The 18,985-nt window shown below is 44.6% G+C and overlaps 1 protein-coding gene across 7 annotated transcripts in view; it reads left to right on the top strand.

Moving 5' to 3' along the window:
* Window positions 1-18,985, top strand: part of FBXW4 (F-box and WD repeat domain containing 4) — a 62,541-nt gene that overhangs the window by 6,726 nt on the left and 36,830 nt on the right. For all 7 annotated transcript variants that reach the window (XR_009961415.1, XR_009961416.1, XM_062601836.1 and 4 more), the window contains 4 exons: window positions 6,277-6,372; window positions 9,152-9,337; window positions 10,507-10,639; window positions 13,163-13,257. Coding sequence is in view for 5 of the 7 variants with exons in the window: in XM_062601836.1 (XP_062457820.1) it covers window positions 6,277-6,372; window positions 9,152-9,337; window positions 10,507-10,639; window positions 13,163-13,257 (510 nt within the window). In the remaining 2 variants the exon portion in view is untranslated. The remainder of the gene's footprint in view (window positions 1-6,276; window positions 6,373-9,151; window positions 9,338-10,506; window positions 10,640-13,162; window positions 13,258-18,985) is intronic.

Here is an 18,985-nt window from a genome sequence, read left to right on the forward strand (position 1 = left end):
AGAAGAGATTCGGTCTCAGCAGGTCTCTGCAGATTTGCATTTCCAGATGAGCTCTTCTTAAAATGCAGCAAAACGTGAAGGACTTTGATGGGTTAGGATGCCCCATGCAGCTGGGAAAATACACAGTATGGCATGTTGGTGTTATCTTGTGTAACATGGTATGTGTTGTTGCAGGCAGCATTGTTTTGGCACATGCTGAAATTGTAGATGGCTAGTAGAAATCTCCCTAGTATGTGGTAAAGCACAGAAGCTCTTGCAGTTGCAGAAATAGCATTTCTGGTGGCGAAGGACTTTGGCTTGGGAGGGAATCAGTGAAGGCAAAAGCTGTTGGAAGTGAAGCTTTAGGATGAGATGTGCTTTGTCTGGCTGAGTGATTCTTTCATTGCTTTCTTCTGGGGCCTAGGCCAACAACTGCCATGGTGGCTGAGGTCACCTGGGTCAGTGGTGCTGTGGGGGGATAGTCCCAGTCTCTCACTTCAGCAGCTGGGAAGTGGGCTCCAGAAGGAATATTACATTTCTTTTAGTAACTCTGCCAAGAAAGAGAGGAAATCCATAATTTGAGCAAAATACTTTTAACTTTTCTTGTAGGGTGGGGTGAGGTAGGAAGGGGGAAATGAAAAATCCTTTATGATGGGTTGCTTGGGATGGCTTTTATCCTGGAACATTCTCTCAGGCTGAAAGAAATGTTCAGCTTCTCTTTCTTAATGTAGCAAAGTCTTTGTAAAGGGAGCTTCCATCAGGAGTGTCTGCAGTTGGAAGCATTTGTTATCTCAGGTCATGTATTGCACTGCATGATTTGGGGTCCTGGTAGAATGCTTTGGGGTTAATTAGCTAGCAAAAAAGATAGCCTTGCTCTGATAAGCTTTAAGAACATTTTCATAGACTCATAGAATGGTTTGAGGTGGAAGGGATCTTAAAGATCTTCTAGTTCCAGCTGTGGTGCCATGGGCAGGGGCACCTTCCACTAGACCAGGTTGCTCAAAGCCATGTCCAGCCTGGCCTTGAACAGTGCTGGGGATGGGGCAGGCACAGCTTCTTCAGGCAACCTGTTCCACTGTCTCACCACCCTCACAGTGGGTGGTGGATTTCTTCCCAATATTGGATCTAAATCTACTCTCTTTCAGTTTAGAACCATCCTCCTTGTGCTATCACTACCTGCCTTTGTAAGAAGTCCTCACCGACTTTCTTGTAGGTTTCTTTTATGTACTGGAAAGCTGCTCTAAGGTCTCCCTGGAGCCTTCTCTTCTCCTGTCTGAACAAGCCCAACTCTCTTAGCCTGTTTTCATAGGAGAGGTGCTCCAGCTCTTCTATAGTCTTCACTGCCCTCCTCTGGACTTGCTCCAACAGGTCCTTGCCCTTTTTATGTTGGGGCCCCAGGGCTGGATGCATTATTCCAGGTGGGGTCTCATGAAAGATGAGTAGAGGGGAAGAATAACCTCTCTTGACCAGCTGGTCACACTCATTTTGATGCAGCTCAGTATATGCTTGGCTTTCTGGGCTGTAGGTGTACATTGATGGGTCATGTTGAGCTCCTCATCAACCAACACTCCCAAGTCTTTCTCCTCAGGTCTGCTCTCAGTCCATTCTCTGCCTAGTCTGTAGTTGTGTCTGGGATTGTCCTGATCCAGGTGCAAGACCTTGCACTTGGCCTTGTTGAACTTCATGAGGTTTGCATGGGCCCACCTCTCAAGCCTGTCAAGAGCCCTCTGAATTGCATCTGTACCATCCAGTGTCACCTCCATCACACAGCTCAGTGTCATCGACAAACTTGCTGAGGGTGCACTCAATCCTGCTCTCCATGCCACTGACAAAGATGTTGAACATTGCTGGTCCCAGTACTGACTCCTGGGGAACACCACTCGTCACCAGTCTCCACTTGGACATCAAGCTGTTAACCACAACTCTTTGACCATCCAGCCAGTTCTTTATCTACCAAGTGGTTCATCCATCAAATCCGTGTCTCTCCAATTTAGAGACAAAGATGTCATGTGGGACAGTGTCAAATGCTCTGCACAAGTTCAGGTAGATGATGTCTGTCACTCTTCCCTTACCCATCAGTTCTGTAACCCCATTGTAGAAGGCCACCAAATTTGTCAGTCATGATTATCCTTAGTGAAGTCACATTGGCTGTCACCAACCACCTCTTTATTTTTCCTGTACTTAGCATAGTTTCCAGGAGGATCTGTTCTATGATCATGCTGTTCACTGAGGTGAGACTGACCGGCCTGTCGTTACCTGGGTCTTCCTTTTTTCCCTTTCTAGAAATGGGGATTATGTTTCCCGTTTCCAGTCAGTGGGAACTTCACGAGACTGTCATGACTTCTGAAATAGGATGGATAGTGGATTTTGCTTGAATTTCATTGAGTTTTTACATTCAGTTTTTGCTGTTTTCTTCATCCTTTGTTTCTTGCCGTCTTTCTAGGATGTTGGGCTGTACTTCAGTTGCCCCCTGATGCAGGACTCTGTAGGTCCTGGTAAAATAGCAGTCCTTCCTCAGTGAGTCAGCTTTCAGCAGTCTTGAAGTTCACTGTTGGATGGCTTCTCCATGAACATGAATGCCAAGATCTTGATTTCAGTGTACTTAAGCATGTACTGAATTTTAAGCGTGTGGCTTTGTATTTTGCTGGATTGCATAGTAAGAAAGGTCAAGATATTAATTGACTGGTGGATAGTGGCCCCTCCACGGTATTGTACAAAACATTTGTGTTCATAAGGTAGTTTTATCTCCTGACTCTTTGAATGTTTAATCCAGTTGCTGAAGTGAGAGGTACTCAATTAAGTCAACCACTTGGTGCGGATGTGTGATGTCTGCTGATTATCTCAGGTCATCATGGAACAATTCTTAAAGATTTACATGTATAGAAAATGGGTTGATCATGATTGAAGCAAAACAGTCTTTGCAGGGGAGAAAAGGGTCTTTTTTATCAAATGATTAAGTTTATATGGTGATGCAGTTTTTGACTCTAATATTTGAGTACTTCTCAGGTGCATTGCAGTGATGTTCACCTTGTTGATGTATTCTGGGAGTTGTTCTGGGAGAATCTGTTTAGGAAACAAATCAAATTATATCTTGGCACTTGATTCCATCACTGGGCTTGATTTAACTTCTCTTCTGCTATAGGGGATCAAATGTCTCTGACGGAAACGTGAAAATCATTGCAGTTCAGCCTCTGCTGCCCTGATATTAGTAAAGGGGAAGGATGCATCCGTCCAATTTCTACATTCCCTTTCTCATGGCCTCCATATGTTCTGTCCCCTTTCTTGCCTCTATTGTGAATAAATAAAATGTCTGAGAAATAAAGGATGGATGTTTTTAAGACATGTTTAAATTAGCTGGATCCAGAATTGCAGTATGGCAGAGGCAGGCTGGATGAATAATGTATCTTATTAACAGTAAAAGAAACAAAAAGACAAAACAAGCAAATAACCCTCCAAAAGCCCACCAGCCTTCCCTCATAGAGATCATAGAATGGTTTGGATTGGAAGGGACCTTAGAGATCAGCTAGTTCCAACTTGCTGAAGTTGAAGGCCAGGGACACCTTCAACAAAACAAGGTTGCTCCAAGCCCCATCCAACCTGGCCTTGAACACTGCCAGGGATGGGGCAGCCCCAGCTTCTCTGGGCACCCTGTGCCAGTGCCTCACCACCCTCACCGTAAAGAATTTCTACCTAATACCTGATCTAAATCTACCCTCTTCCAGTTTAGAACCATTCCTCCTTGTGCTATCACTTCATGTCCTTGTAGAAAGTCCCTCTCCTGATTTCTTGTAGGCCTCTGTTAGGTACTGGAAAACTGCTCTAAGGTCTCCACAGAGCTTCTCTTCCCCAAGCTGAAAAAGCCCAACTTTCTCAGCCTGTCATTGTAACAGAGATGCTGCAGCTCATTATGTTCTTCATGACTTCCTCTGGACTCAATCCAACAGGTCCACAACCTCTTACGTTGGGGGCCCCCCGAGCTGAACGCAGTCAGCTATAGCTCTTCCCACCCAACCCTCGCCCTTTCCAGTCAGGAGCTTTTGATTCATGTGAAAGGAAGAGGTGTCTGTTACAAGCGTAACTGCAGTAGTGAACTGGTACTCTGGGCCAAGCCACTCTGTGACTCTCTTCTGGAATTCCTCTTTCAGCAGCAGGAAGATCAAGACCTGCCCCCAGTTAGAAAAGTGACCAGCAGCGTAAGATGGAGGCTGCCTTTTTTGACCATAGATTCACCCTTCTTGGAGCCTTGGAAATTACATCTAGGTTTAGTAGGGTTTGTGCATTGAGCTCAGGATGTCTGGATGGGCCGGTATGGGTTAGGAGGGGGTTGTAGCATGAGTGTGTTTTCCATCACTGTGCAAGCTGGTGACTTAAAATCTGTACATGGTGAGAACTTCACTGAGGGTTGAGTGTGGGGAGGAGAAGCCTTTTGGAATAATGAATGGAATTGGATGTGGGCGGAGAGCCTGAGCTCTGCCTGGGAGAGTAATAAGTGAGGAGGAGAGGAGGCTGCTGGACCTGACCTGACATTTCAGTGGTGTGGGTTCGTCATCTCAGACCTCCTCATCTGGTCACATAAGCTCCTTCAAGTGCTACCTTTAAAAATAGGAATTCCTCTTCCTGCAGCCTAGGCTAACTCTATGGGTTTGTCTATTATTTTTTAGAAAGGGTTAGGAGAAATAAAGAGCTCATAGCTTCCTAAGTTCAGTTTTATTTGGTGTGGCTCTACTGATCATAAACTTATGTCACAAAGCTTTCTAGGGGACAAGAAGCTTTTTTATGTGTGGTTGCTGTTTTTGGTTAAAATGGGTCGCATGCTCAGGAATGCAGTCAAATTATAATGGTGACTAAGTGCTGGAAAGCATAGAAAAGGGGAGGGACGGGTGAGCAGAAAAAAAAGGAGCCTGAGGCTAGGGAAGGAAGGCTGGGAAAATGAGAATCTGGCCAGACCCCAGGGCCAGGTTAGAGATTCCTACACCCATTAACAGCCACAGGATATGTTTATTTACAGAGAGGTAATCTTTGTTTTAAAAATGACAGAGTGTCCCCAGATCCCACTTTTGGGAAGTGCGTTGAGGGCATAGTAGGGATAGGAGAAGGGAACTTGTTCTGATCAGGCACCAAGACCCACCTCTCAACGATCTTCCCTTCATCCCTATACATCTGAGAACATTGGATCTTGAGAAATGAATGGAGGATAAACTTTTATAATCTAGTCAGTGGTTCACAACCCCTAGTTACAAAGCATAACTTCAAGAGTTTCTTCTTGTACTTTTCTGATCTTTCCTACCTAAGCAGCTCCACCAAAGATATTGAATAATGAAGTTTATGATATGAGAAAGATGGGAGTTAATGCTGTCTTTTCCCTCCCTCCCTCCCTCTTTAATCCACTCTGGATCGTGAAGGCAAGACAGATGTTGAGCAGCTGCTTGAACTGAGTATGTTTATGTAGACTCTGAGACCTTGGTCCCAGGTCTTGGTGGTACCTACCTTTTGTCACCTCTTGAGTTGTGCTGATCTTGGCTTTTCCCAGCTTATCCCAATAACTTTGACTTGTATCCCAGCAACTGCTTATTAAAAGAGAGACTACAGTTCATAAGTTTGTCTGACTGTGGGTAAAGAATTTTCCAGCAGTGTGGTGGAATTCTCTATCCTTTGGTGAACTGCTGCAAAAGAAAGTCTATCTTGGGGCATGTGTGCATCAGGTGGTTGGTTATACAGATGAATGAATTTTATTTTTATTTTGAACATATCGTGATTTCTACTTCTTGTATCTGGCTATGTGATTGTCAGGCAGGTCAGGGTCTGGAGCAGTTTCTTTACTGGTCTTCTGTCTAGACACACTCTCCTGGCTTCTAGTTTCAATGTTCTGACTAGTGTTTCCTCCATCTGTTCGTGTGTGGTAGTGTCCATTTGTTAACTGGTTTAATTTAGTTTCTATTTAGAAAAGTGATGTCCTTTTTCTCTGGTTGTTCTGGTAGCTTCATTCCATGTTGTCTTGCTTTGATTACGTTTTGTGTCAACCTGTGTTGCATTTGGTGTACTAGATAGGTCTTGATCAGATTTAAGGCTTGTACACTAATGATCATCAGGGATGGCTTTCCATGCTGAAAAGCACCCACCCTTCTCAGTTTTCCTTTCTTGTCAACTCTTAGGAGTTTGCTTACTCTAGTGTGGCTCAGGCACCACCAGTGTTTGCCTGCTCATCATTTGTGGAACCTGTGACCAGCTTGAGTGCATTTGTTGTTCATACAGCATCAGTCCCAGTTGTTAATCTCATCTCTCTTCTTCTGTCTGCAGAGCGCCTGGCATTCCAGTGAAGGAAAGGGTGAAAGTATCTCAGAACTGGAGTCACGGACGGTGCCGGAGGGAGACAGTCCTGAAATGGAAATGCAAGCAAGTGGCTCCTTTGTCTTCTGCTTTGTTCTGTGTCAGCTGCTGTCGGGTCTTGGGTTTTTGTCTGTGCCCTGAAATGAGATGTTTCCTGCTCCTTGTAAGACCTTGTGGATCACAAGTGATGTTGCTGGCCTGTTTTGGGTGTTGCTATCTGGATGTGGGGTAAAAGGAGTTTCTGTCTTGCCCTAGAGATTCACTCTGAGAATTGAGAGTTACTTTCTTACTAAGAGCTTGAATTTGCCATTATTCTGATCTGTGCAGTTCTAGCTGGATTTAGCAATCTTTACTACAGGCTTTAAGCTGTTATGTTCCTATCTGTTGCTGTATGCCATGGCAGTTTTCTGTCCTGCTCTCACAATGAGCATACCTTGATCCCAAATGTGAACTTGTGTCCCCTCAAAATACTTGCTTTGTCTGCTGTGCTTTATCATGGCCCCTGATTTGGCTGTACAAATCTGAAATGCTAATTGCTGTTGTTCTACTTTATGCTTCCTCCTTCACAAAAAAAAAGTATATTTGACATTAGTGAGAGGAGATTGTTGTTAAATTCTTTCTTGCAAAGGTGTACTCAGCTTTCAAAGCAAAGCATAAGGTAGGTCCCTTGTCTGCACAGCACATCTACATTTTCAGCCTTCACATCATCAGACAGTAGATAAAATGAGCAAGACTGTGGTTTGTTAGCTGCTGAAGAACAGGGACCTTCTACTGAGCTTTTCATGCTTTTTGTGCTATGTAGATTGAAGTGGAGGATAATGTGCCACTGCTTGTCTAAAGTCCTGGGAACAACTGTAATGAGCAGAATGGGTTTTGGTGCAGGTTGTATACCTGCCTTTGAAGTGCTTGCAACCATCTGTGAAGACAGGCTCTGTGGATATTAGAGATCATTACTAAACCAGCTTCCCAAGTGAAAAAGCAAGGACTGATTTAATGAGGCCACCATCTGAATGGCATCCTCTAATTTTCATTTGTCCTGCTTCAAATCTGTTGCTTCTCCTTACGAAAAAGCCATAGAAAAAGGTAAAAAGCTAAACTGCAGCAGGAGGAGAGCCACAGAAACTGGCTGTAGCCTAAGTAAGCTGGATATTCACTTGCTTTTAGAGGACTGTGTAGGAGTGGAGGAAGGAAAAGGAAATCAAAGCTTGCCTAAACCCAGAGCTTCTGCTCCAGAGATGCCTTTTTCTTTTTCCATGCATATGATCAAGTCCCAGATGAACATTATAGCCTATGTTCAACTGCTTTATGTGACTAAAACCCTGTTATTGGAGATAAATGCAGGCGAGCAGGAGCCTTCTATTTGATAAGTAATCTTGTCCTCTTGCTTGTTTCTGGTTCTAAATTGTGATGTTATGTGGAGTGGCTATGTGTAATGACTCTTCTGACAAAGAAAACTGTGACCTCTGAGAATGAATGATCTGCAAAAAAGAGGGATACAGCTTTTTGAGAAGCTTCCCTGCTTTCAAAACAGTTTGTTCCTGAATAGTTTGAAAATTGAAAGACTGCTCTGTGGAAAGGCTCTGATTTTGCCCAAAGTTTGCATGGGTTATTGGTGCACTCAGCAATGTCTGCAGAGCGGAGGCAATTTTACACATCCATGCCCAATAGGACACAAGCCCCTTGTCTCTCTGGATATGGCAAGGCCAGATGCAGAAGGCATATTTGCTGATTCTCTGGTGCTTAAGAACAAAGTGCTCTCTGCTCAAATGTGCAGTATAGCCTGTTCTGTTTTCTGTATTTTGATTTTGTTTCAAGAATAAATAAACAAAACTTTGATGACAGACTTGATTCAGACATTGCTGGAGTGTCTCCTTCTTGGTCTCCCAGGAAGTGAAGCATTTCTTCCCCTTGTAATTTCAATCTTCAGAATACTTTGGAACAGCTCTTTTAGCAGTCCACTGCCCTTGGCATGGCACCTGTCTGTAGGAACCTGCCACTGTCCCATAGACAGCATGGGGCAGAAAGGGTGTATGTGCTCTTCTGAAAGACAACAGAAATCAAGAGATTGCTCTGCAGTTGCTTTTGTTTGAGAGGTGGAAGAGGTGTGAATGTAGAAAAATACCTCCTCTACATGATGATCACAAAGTGCTTGGATAGCTTGAGACTTACCCTGCTGCTTTACATATCAGCATACAGTGAATGGAAGAGGTGAAAGACTTTCTGCTTCTAGGAAGATATGTGTTATTTGATGTGACCTGCTCAGATGCATGTGAAATACTGGCAGCTTTGTGGTCTCTGCTGAGCATCAATAAATAATGTGCAGGATCAAGACTGACTGACTGCATCAGGAGCCTCATATCGAAGGCTGTGTTAGAAATGCTCAGCATAGCTCACAAATGCCTGATAGCATCATTTCTTAAAAAGTACAGGGCTTGTGAAGAGGGGTCAGGGAGCCTTAAGTATTTCCTATCAGAACTCAGTAGATTCTTGGCCATCTTCTCTTTCAGAGATTCCATGCTTCCTTTACTTCAGCTCTTGGTTAGAAAAATGCCAGCAATGTGATCTGCTTTGTATGTTGCTGGAGAAGCCTCACTTGTTAGCTGTGCTGCTATATTAAGCATGTGAGCAGCAGCTCCAACTTACCAGTTTTCATGAGCGGGCATTTGCTTTTGTTGATATGTTTACATATGCAATCTTCTATTTCCTTCTCGTATCTTATTTGTGAAGTTGTTTTGTTGTCTTCTGCCTGCTTCTGTACCCCCTGTCCTGGGTTTAAGCATGGATAGAGTTAATTTTTCTCCTAGTAGCTTCTTAGCTTTCTTCCCAACCTGCTATCTGTTTGCAGTTTGATGCCCTGGATAGAGCTGGATGGCGAGTACCTCTACTTGTCTCAAGCAGAGAACATCCAGGCCTACAGGCTCTGTCCCGATGGTACAGGTTTGCAGCGTCACCCTCAAGCTATCTTCTCTGGCCACCAGGAGGACGTATGTCGTTTTGTTCTTGTCAACTCTCACATCGTCAGTGGAGGGGGGTAAGTTGGGTGAATGAAGAAGCCCAAGGAGTGTGGCAGTGAAGTTGCAAAGGGTTTGTGTAACTCCAGCCCAGAGCAGAGAGGTCAGTCTTGCTACAGTGTCCTCATACTTGGCTGTGTTCAACTGCTGCTGCTTCCTCTCGTGATTTGGTTCTGTCCTGAAAAAGTTTCTACTACAGCAGTAGAGGAGCAGAGTCTTGTGCTGTTGACCTTATCAAGTGTCCTTTTCTCTTTTGAACTTGTGTATATATCCACAGGATTGTTGAATCAGGATTGACTGATTGGACAATCCCAGCTGATGTGCAGTTTTAATTTCTGTCCCTGTTAAGAGTCAGGATAGCCCAACAGTGTTCTGTTATTTGCAGTTGCTGGTTAACTCGGGCCACAGTGGCACATAGTGTACGTTTATTAGAAGTACTGGTATAATCGTGGAGAGGGGGAAGACTGCCAAGTATTCCAGCACACACACACACACTTCTCCAAGTAATTTTGTATCTGACTAGCCTTTTTCAGTTACAGCAAATAACAGAACTGTTATTTACAAAGTTTTAGCTATTAATATACATGGCACTTAAGCACAGAATTCAGAGATTCAGGCATGGCTGTCTGCCCTGGATATCTTGAGACTCTCCCCTGTGAACTGTAGCCCAAAATTCAGGTGAAAACAAACACATGCATTTAAAATTCCGGTAACTGTATTGGTTGAAAAAAAAGTCTAAATACCTTTCTAGTTAATTCATAGTGCAATACCTTGCACGGCTGCTCTGAAATGAATGAAAAGCTGAGGCTTGGACATGGGTGAGAATGACCTCTCACTTTTTCCCTTACTCCAGTCATTGAGCATCCAGCCAGGATTCTGGCAAGCTCAAAGCAGTAGGAGGAGGAATGGCTGCTCTGCTAGTTTCTGCAGCTTAACACCAAGTGGAGGGTGGAAAGAGAGCCAGGAAAATTTTCATGTGTAGCAGATCAGCCTTTGACTGGCCAGATGTGAGATGGTAAGAGAACAGGTGATGTGTGAGGAGTGGAGGGTTAATAATGCTGCATGAATTTCAGCTCCCGTGAGAGATCAGTCCTGGTCTTTTTGTGGTACTCCTAAGCCCTAATGGAAGGTGTATGTTCACGGGAGGTGCAGCTGATACAGACTCCCTTCCTGGGGATTTGTTTTTCAGAGATGGAAATATTGTCCTTCACAAGATCCATGGCTCCTACAGCATCAAGTTTTCTGCACATGAACAGGAGGTGAACTGTGTGGACTTCCAAGGTGGCCTCATTGTCAGCGGCTCCCGGGACAGAACAGCGAAGGTGAGCAGTGACATTCCAGCAGCTGCAGGTGCTGCTGCAGAGGTGACTTCAGAGGTCTTGTGCCATGAATGTTTAAGTGTCAGCAGAACCGTTGTGAGCCTTGTCTTGTGTGTCTGCAGGAGGAGTGCAGGGCATCTTGCTGAGGCTCAGGTCTCTGAAAAGATGCTTACTGTGCCAAGCTTTGAAGAAAGAGATTTGTCACTTCGTGACATCAGCTGCTGGTTTAAACTAGGAGGTGCAGAAGGCAGCAGCTGATGTTTTGCTTCTTTTGCTGTACATCTGTCTAACACTGCAGTGGAGATCCATGCAGGTAGTCTGAAATTTGTTGTATTTGTCTCAAGCACATCCTTGCTTTGTGATGCAGTTCTGCCTCACATGTTCTCTGTTGTATATTCAGTCTCTTTAAGGGATAGCATGATGTCTTTTCCAAATCTGGGGGGTTGTGGTTTATTTATTTGTGGTTTGTGGTGGTGTGGTGGGTTTTATGATTATTATTATTAGTGCTTTGGGTTTTTTTATTGTTTGGGTTTGTTGTTTTTTTTTTTTTAATCATTCTTGGTTTGCAAACCAGGAGTGAAGTTAGACTATGACTACTGTTAGCTCCCATTTTTCTCTTCCAGCTGGCGTCACTAATCCTATCACACAATTTTTGACTATCTATTTTTGAGGCAGGACCTTGTTGACTTTTGTCCTTCTGGATCTGGTTGGGAGTGTTCTATTCCTACATGGACCTGGGGAGTTTTTGTCCTGAGCTGTAACCAGCTCTGTTCTACTAGTTTAGGAAACTGTATGTAGGTGTCCTTGTTCTGCTTGCATGGTGTAACATCTTCACAACCACTTGTTTCATTGTTGGAAGTGGTTGCTGTATGTTGAAAACTTTGGCTGTTGCTGATAGATACTCTTGGCCCCTGGTACATACTGTAGAGTATTAATGGAGGAATTCCTGTTATTCCTGTTTTGCAAAAGGGGAAGGTGAGGCAAAGAAAGACTTAAATGTCTCTTTCAAAGATTTGTAAGTGTGGTAGTGGGCAACTCTCTGATGGGCTGCTGAGCATCATGACCCTATCTATTCTTGTTTTTCCCTCTGTATGGGTGTACTCCTGGGTAAAATCACTCCCAAGCAGAGCAGTGTTCAGATGCAAAGGGCACTGCTGGGGATGCTGCTTGTCTTTTGGGAGCAATGCCTTGATGCTGCTTTGTCTCACACTTAAGCAAGACTGCTTCACTATGTTCTGTGGAGCCTCTTTGCTGGGAGAGTGCCTTCTTGCTGCTTCCCTGGCAGCCAGAGGACAGACCTTCCCGACCTTGAGAACAAATTCCTGAAGGCCAGAGGGGAATTTAAGGCTGTTTTTCTTGGGGCTAGTGTGAGATCTTGCCCACCCAGTGCTTGCCACAGCATAGGCTCTAGGGATGCTCACTTCTTATTTTTTATCATCTCTTTTGTAGGCTGCCTTGTTTGCGTGAATGAAACTCTTGGAGGGTGGAAGGGAATCCCTACCAGCCTTTTAAAGGGGCTCTAAGTGTCTAAACTATTGAGGGCTCTGCTGAGTGTTGATTAGGACTAAGCCCTGAAGAGCTGCTAATGTACATTCCTGTGTGATAGGCACCAGATAGTGTGCTCTGAGCAATATTTTTAACCTGTAGGAGATAGGGATGCCTTAAAAGAGTTAAGCTTTTCTGCTGCTTTTGCTGACACTAGGTGCTAAATTCCCCGCTGACAAGAATAGCCTGCAATCCTGGGCATTATCAACAAACAAACAAATAGGGCACTCCCAGCTTTGAAGTCTTGAAGTAAAACATTGGGGGTGGGATGCAGAGAACTGGGGGTCTCCAGCCCTGTGGGCCAAGAATGAAGGCAAGGTGGAGAAAATGAGGGCCACAAACAGAGGTCCCAGCAAGAATCTGGGGCTGTTTATTAGGACTTAGAAACAAAGGGGTGTGTGGTGAACTGGTGGAAGGGGATGTGCATCTATGCACTCATGGGGGAGGGAAGACACTCTCATATTGTCAGTGGCAAGGGGAGTCTGAAAATAGCCTGAGGTACACATAAGAAACTTGGTCGAAAGGGAGTGGGTTTATAGAAAACTTATTTTACACAGTAGTGAACGATTAATTTTATAGATAATATGAATGGAGATTTTTCAGGGCTGGTACAAAATCTTCCCACACTGTTCAATTGAACAGCAACGATTTAAACTAATCCCACTTCTTGTTTATTTAACTACAGAAGATGATAAGTTGCTGTGGTGAGTGCTGCCCTAGAGAGCATGTGATGATAGGGGTGCTCACTCTGTTACCAGTGGGATGGAAGGTCATACTCATAAGCTGAATCTTTGTGTGACTTTTAAGTGCTTTTTTTCTGCAAGTAATTGAAGGCTTTGCTCCTCAGAAATAAATCATGGGAACTAGGGAGAGCATCTCAGGGAAGGTGAGTTTGGCAGCTTTTCCAGCACAACATTAAGTGTGCATCCTACCATCTGCACCTTCTGGGTGATGTGGCGTAACATGCATCTCTTTCTTTAGGTTTGGTCCCTGTCCGCGGGCAGAGTTGGGCAGTGTCTACATACAGTGCAGACAGATGATCGAGTCTGGTCCATTGCTATCAGCCCATTGTTAAGGTAACTGAGATCTCTTTATTCCCAATTTCCAACAGAGAGAAGTAGAGGATTTGGATAGGCTGTGTCCACACATCTCTCCAAGGAACCAGTGTGGTGCTTCCAGGGACTTGATTTGGGCGGAGGCTGATCAGGTGCTTGTGCCTGCAGTGGGAGCTCAGGGAGGACTATGTGGTCTTTGTTCCCCATAACAGTGGAGTGGTCCCCTCATAAAGAGGCTGTCAGAATAGCCCTAAGTTCCTGTTACTGTCTTAGGTGATACCTGTTTGTTCTTACTTGCAGAGCAACCTCTCTGACTTGCTAATTAGAAGGAATGAATGAGATCCTCTTGAGGTTTTCTGTGCTGAAAAGGTGCCAACTAGTGTTTCTATTCTCTGACAGAAGAGATGCCAACCATAAAGGTGCCCACCTGGGAGCCATGTGCAGTGGTTAGGGCTTGGTTTTCTTTGAGCATGTGGAACTGGGAAAGATTAAGTTGGAGTTCAGGGATGAAGTGTTCCAGCCTCTATTGCCTGTAGCCCTGTGCTTCTAGTATGGGCGTAATGCTACAACTACAACTTCTGCTGGTTGCTGCTCTAATGGAAGGTTTCTGTACGCCCAAGCTAAACTTCAGAGGCTTGTGCTCTTACAATGCAGCTCCTCTGGCTTCTGGCATCTTTCTTGGATATTCTGCTTGGATTTGTCCACAAATCATTTGTCCACAAATTTGTACCTACACTAGTGTCTTCTACAGTGTTTTTCAAAGTGCTCTCATTCTTGAAGTGAAAATCTGAGAAACTTAAACTCTCACTGTTAAAATCTTACACTGGCAGCAGCAATCTGTCTCTTCAGTTCATGGTTAAGCTGGTCTTCTGTGTGCAACAGAGATTCTCCCTCTTCCTTCCTCAAGGAAGAGGGGAGGAAGAGCTGCTGTTTCTGGCCATGTGCTGTCTGCAACTGATGAATTTTAGACTTGTGCAAAACCAAAGTACTTCCCACAACTGCTGTCCTCATTAGACTTCCAGGCTTGTTTTGCAGTCAGGAGAAACTTAGTGGTACAGACCTAATGGCATTATCAGGGAAATGACCCTTGAGACCTGCTATGATTTTGACATTCTCTTGTCCCATTGCTGTGATTGAGATAGTGTTTTTGAAGAAGTGCCATGTGCATTAATGCTGCTGCAAGCTGTTAGAAGCCCTCTGCTGTCTTCTGTGCTGCAAGGGCCCCTTTTCTAGCAGACAGGGTCTGGCTCGAGCACCATGGCTGGTTAAAGCCCAGTGGCATGCTGCTTACTGCTCCTAAGTGATGACCTACTGAGGTGGCCTCTTGTCAGGACAGTGTTCCTCTCCCTGGTGTGCACGCTTGTGCACACTCTCTGTCACAATATTTACCCACAGTCTCCTCGCACCCCTTTTCCTTGCTGCAGAGTGATAAATGGGAGGTGGTAGAACACCTACCCCATGGACAAGTGGGCTTAAATTGTGCACTCCTGTTTTCTTATGAGACTGTGGACTGTACCAGCCTCCCCTGTTAGCCCTCCCTACTGTCGCCCCCCATCCCTCTGTGTTTTGGGGGGGGGGACAGGGTGGGTGGAGAATTAGAGCCAATTAGCCACGTCATTAATTCTTCAATTTGACGGCTGATATAGCAGAGCCTGAAACACGCTGCTGACCTCGTATAATGGGAGCCCTGCTCCTTCACGTATGGACACTGGGAGAAGTTAATTAAAATTCCACAGAGAGAAGGTGTCGGCTAACCTATAAACCTGTCGCTGCTCAGAACAAATCACAGCCATCCCAGAAGAGAGAGAGGATCAGAGCAGGAGGGCATGTGGTGGGGGAGGGCCAGGGCAAGGGGCAGGGGAGATGAATTTTTCACTAATAGGTTTTATTGCTTGGTTTCTAATGAGGGTGAGTATCAAAAAGATAATATCTGGTTTCTAGCAAGGTCTGCTTTGGGGAGCTCTGTGATTTCTGTTTTACTTGCAAGAACCCATATATCACCCATATGCTTTCCCTATGCACTTGTGTGTGAAGCTTCTCCTCCCTTGCAGTCCCCATCCTTCTTGCCTGAGCTTCGATGCATTTGTTCCTCAGTGAGGCTGAACATGACCTATAACCTCCACTTCCTCCTAAACATCTGATGTGTCCTCCCAGTTCTCTCTTCTCACTTGTGCTGGTATAGAATGAGTGCTCTTCCATATGAACAGATAGTTCTGATGATGTGAAACTGCTATAGAATCAGGCTCCAACCACTTAAGTATTGTGGCCCAGTGTTGCGGAGAACCCACCACTGTGGACATGTATTGCTCAAGAATAGCCCAAAGCAGTTGTGTGCAGTAAGGCAGGAGCAGGGAGGGCTCCTTTACCTCTAGCTATTCAAAAGGGCTTTGGAGAGGCTGCGGCTTCCTGACCTGGAGGTTTGCCACTAAGACTTTCTAGAGTAGTCAGGGTTGTAGACCAGAACTTGCTTTTCAGTTATATCTTCCTCCATGTGAAGCTTACTCAGAAAGTATCCCATGTGCACCTGACTGCTGGGTTTTCTGCTGTAGTCCTGCTCTGCTGGTTGCTGTTCTAATGGAAGGTGTCTGCACACCCAAGCTAAACTTCAGAGACTTGTGGTCTTAATATGCAGCTCCTCTGGCTTTTGGCATCTTTCTTGGATATTCTGCTTTGATTTGTCCACAGTTTCCCTGTGTTAACTACAGAGATACTCTTATAGATATGCTGAGCTAAAGAGGAGGCTGCTTTGTTCTTGATGTAGTGATTGGTGGGCTGGATGCTTGGAGGGTCTGCAAGCTGAATGATGCCCATGAAGGAGATTAAGTAGGGTAAAAGGCAGTAAAAAGGTAGTACTGGATCTTCTCCTTTTACTGTGCAGGGGAGAACTGCACTTAGCCTTTTGTATAACCTTTTCAGCCATGGAAGTGCCTTGACATTCATGTGTGTTACTGGAGTGTCATTGCTTTGGGGATCCCTAACAGCGCCCTGCAGGGTAGTGGGGATAGGGTAGACATTGTGCTGCTTCTGGGTTTTCAAGAGGTCTTCTGCATAGCTGTGCTGGTTGATACACTTGGGCCAGCAGGTCCAGCATTGCTTGTCACATCAGGGACTAGAGAAGAGTCTGAGATCATATAGGATACTTAAAATAAGGGTGCCTCAACTTGTTCTGGTTTAATTGGTCTCCTTGGCTGTCCTCCGTGGCTGTACTTACAGAAAGGCTGTATACCCTAAACCATGTTTCTTAGCTGCTTGTAATCCCCTTCCCCCTGAGTTATTTGCATTCTGAGCCCTGCGTCATGCAGGTGTTAAACTTTCATTTACTGGTGCTTACTGCAGTGACTTATGTGTGCTCAGGGACCAGGGCAAGCCTGAGTGCAGTGGACCTATTCAAATGTGCAAAGTGAGGCAAACCCAGGGGTTTCTTTTGGAGTAGTGGCACCTTCATGCTTTGTGATTCCTTGAGGTGGCAGTAGCCAGGGAAGAGAAGTTACCACTGTACGTTGTTTAATTTGAGAGATAGGTTTATGGAGAGAATGAGGTCTAATTGGCTGGCATTTATGGCTGCAGAACCATAAGGCTTACTATATGTGTTGTGCTACTGAAATGTTCCTTTTTTTAGGGGAAAAATAGTTACAAGTTGTTGTTTGTTTTTTTTTTTTTCCCATAATGATAGAGAAGCTTTTAAAATGGACAGGGAAGGAAAAAGTGGACCTTGATGTTAAATTAATTAGTAATCTTGGATTCAGAAATTATTTGGTTTTGGATTAAAATAAGTATTCAGGTCTAAGATGGCTTCTCCTCCTGGGTCTGGCCACAGACACTTACTATTTAGATTTAAAAATACTTATCACGAGAGCTGTCTTCCCATGTTGTACGCAAAGTGTGTCAGATTTTAAACCAGTAAAAGAGATGACAGAGGCACAAAAGTGGTTTTCAATGTGCAAGTATACATAAAGAGCTAGGAAACCTTTGGTGCAATGTGGGGCAACATCAGGCAACCATGATGTGCCCAGCTGTGGCAGAGAGATGCTTTGGGTGTGTAAGCCCAGAAGATGGTCTCTCCTTTTCCAAACGCATCATTGGTTTACTGCAGTGACCTCTTGTGAATGTTGCTTTGGTGAACTGCAGGTTTACTCCAGAGAGGAGGAAAGCTTGTACCAAAGACAATAGCTATCTGCACTGAATGTTTAATGTAAAGGAAAATGAGTAGGTCTGTGAGCAGCTGAATTTAAAAAGCCAGGCTTGCTCTCTCTCTTTTGCTTATGCAGCATTGTAGTTGAGACCTGACTCCTGTTTTAACATGCTAATTTGTATCTCTGTTAACATAATTGCTTCTCCCATGGAATATTATGGGGAAGTAATATCCGGGGAGACCTCTGCCCCTGTGGACAACCTCAGACAAATTGTAAAACATACCCAAAACTTGCTGGGGAAAGGAAGGAAGAGAAGGGTTACTGACAGGCACCTTGACTGAATGGGCCTCTCTTCCACTGGGGACAATCAAAATGATTAATTCTGAGGGCTTCTTTTTAATGGTTATCTGGAAACTTTTTGTGAAAGTGAAACAATCTGATCTTGCAGATTGCATTAGCGCAAAACAAACCACTTGAGTCAGAGAAACTTTGCAGTAGTTTTAACTATAATTGAAGCCCTAATGTGTAGCAGTTAAAATGTTTTGTAATGTTCACCCCCCATTTCCTGCTCCACTTTTATCAGCAGATATCCCCTACTGCATATCAAGATGAGCTGTTGGCTGTAGTGATGCTCTGTTGTGACCTAGCTTTGCGCAGTTAACCTCTCTGAGTCTGCTAGGAGTTAGGATAAGTAACGGGTTTATTCTGGTTTGTGCATTGCCAGCAAAATACCAGGCAGCAATAGCGCTGCTGTCCTTGGGGATCCCTGTAGAGCCTGGTTGGTTTGAATAATTGAGAGGGGACTCTGACCTGCAGCTGTTTCTTAAGTAGGGGCAGGAAGAACCTGCTCAACTGTGAGATCCCAGGGTGGACTTGCAGAGTTAGTGGTGGCATTAACTACCATCTCTTGCTGACCTCGGGGAGTGATCTGGATGCAGGTTTCTAGGTATATGCAACAGTCATAACTGACTTGGTGCTCTTTCACCCCAAAGCTGAAGAGCAGGAAATGAGTATCAGTTTCTCCCCTCTGGAGCTAAAATGACACCTGTGTCTTATCTGTGTGCCCTGACTGTTCCCTTGATGTTGAGAGGAAGAAGGCTTGGTTTACATTCTTTAATTGCATGATGATGACTCTGGTCTTCTTCACATGGGTGAACACATGAACACACATGTATCTCTTCCCACTCATCTAGAAACAAATACATGTGTAAACACTTCTGTAGGTTGAGAAACCGCAGCTTACCTTTCTGCACTTTTTTTCCTTTGCCCTCTGAAGTCCACATGACTGATGACTTGCTCCCTTTTTGCCACTTTTGGCCAATACTTTAATGTATATATTCGCTGTGACTGAATTGGCTTACTGGTGTTTGCGGGCAGGTGAGCAGGTTTCGGGAGGCAGTAGCTAACTGCGTTAGAACCCAGACATCTGTTTCTAATCCTGTCGAGCTGTGTTGCATATTGAATCTCTTTTTTCTTTCTCCCCCTGCAGTTTTTTTTCATCTGTCCCTTGCTTGAGGGGAGAGTCTGTCTTTGCAAGCTTGGAGGAAGCATCTTGTGCTGCTTGGTTTGCACAGGAGAATCCATGTCTGTTTAATCGATGTGACAGAAGAAACTGA

Source organism: Pezoporus occidentalis, unplaced genomic scaffold (assembly GCF_034315485.1).
Source record: "Pezoporus occidentalis ecotype Australia unplaced genomic scaffold, CSIRO_AGI_Poc_V1 ctg73, whole genome shotgun sequence".
Lineage (NCBI taxonomy): Eukaryota > Metazoa > Chordata > Aves > Psittaciformes > Psittacidae > Pezoporus > Pezoporus occidentalis.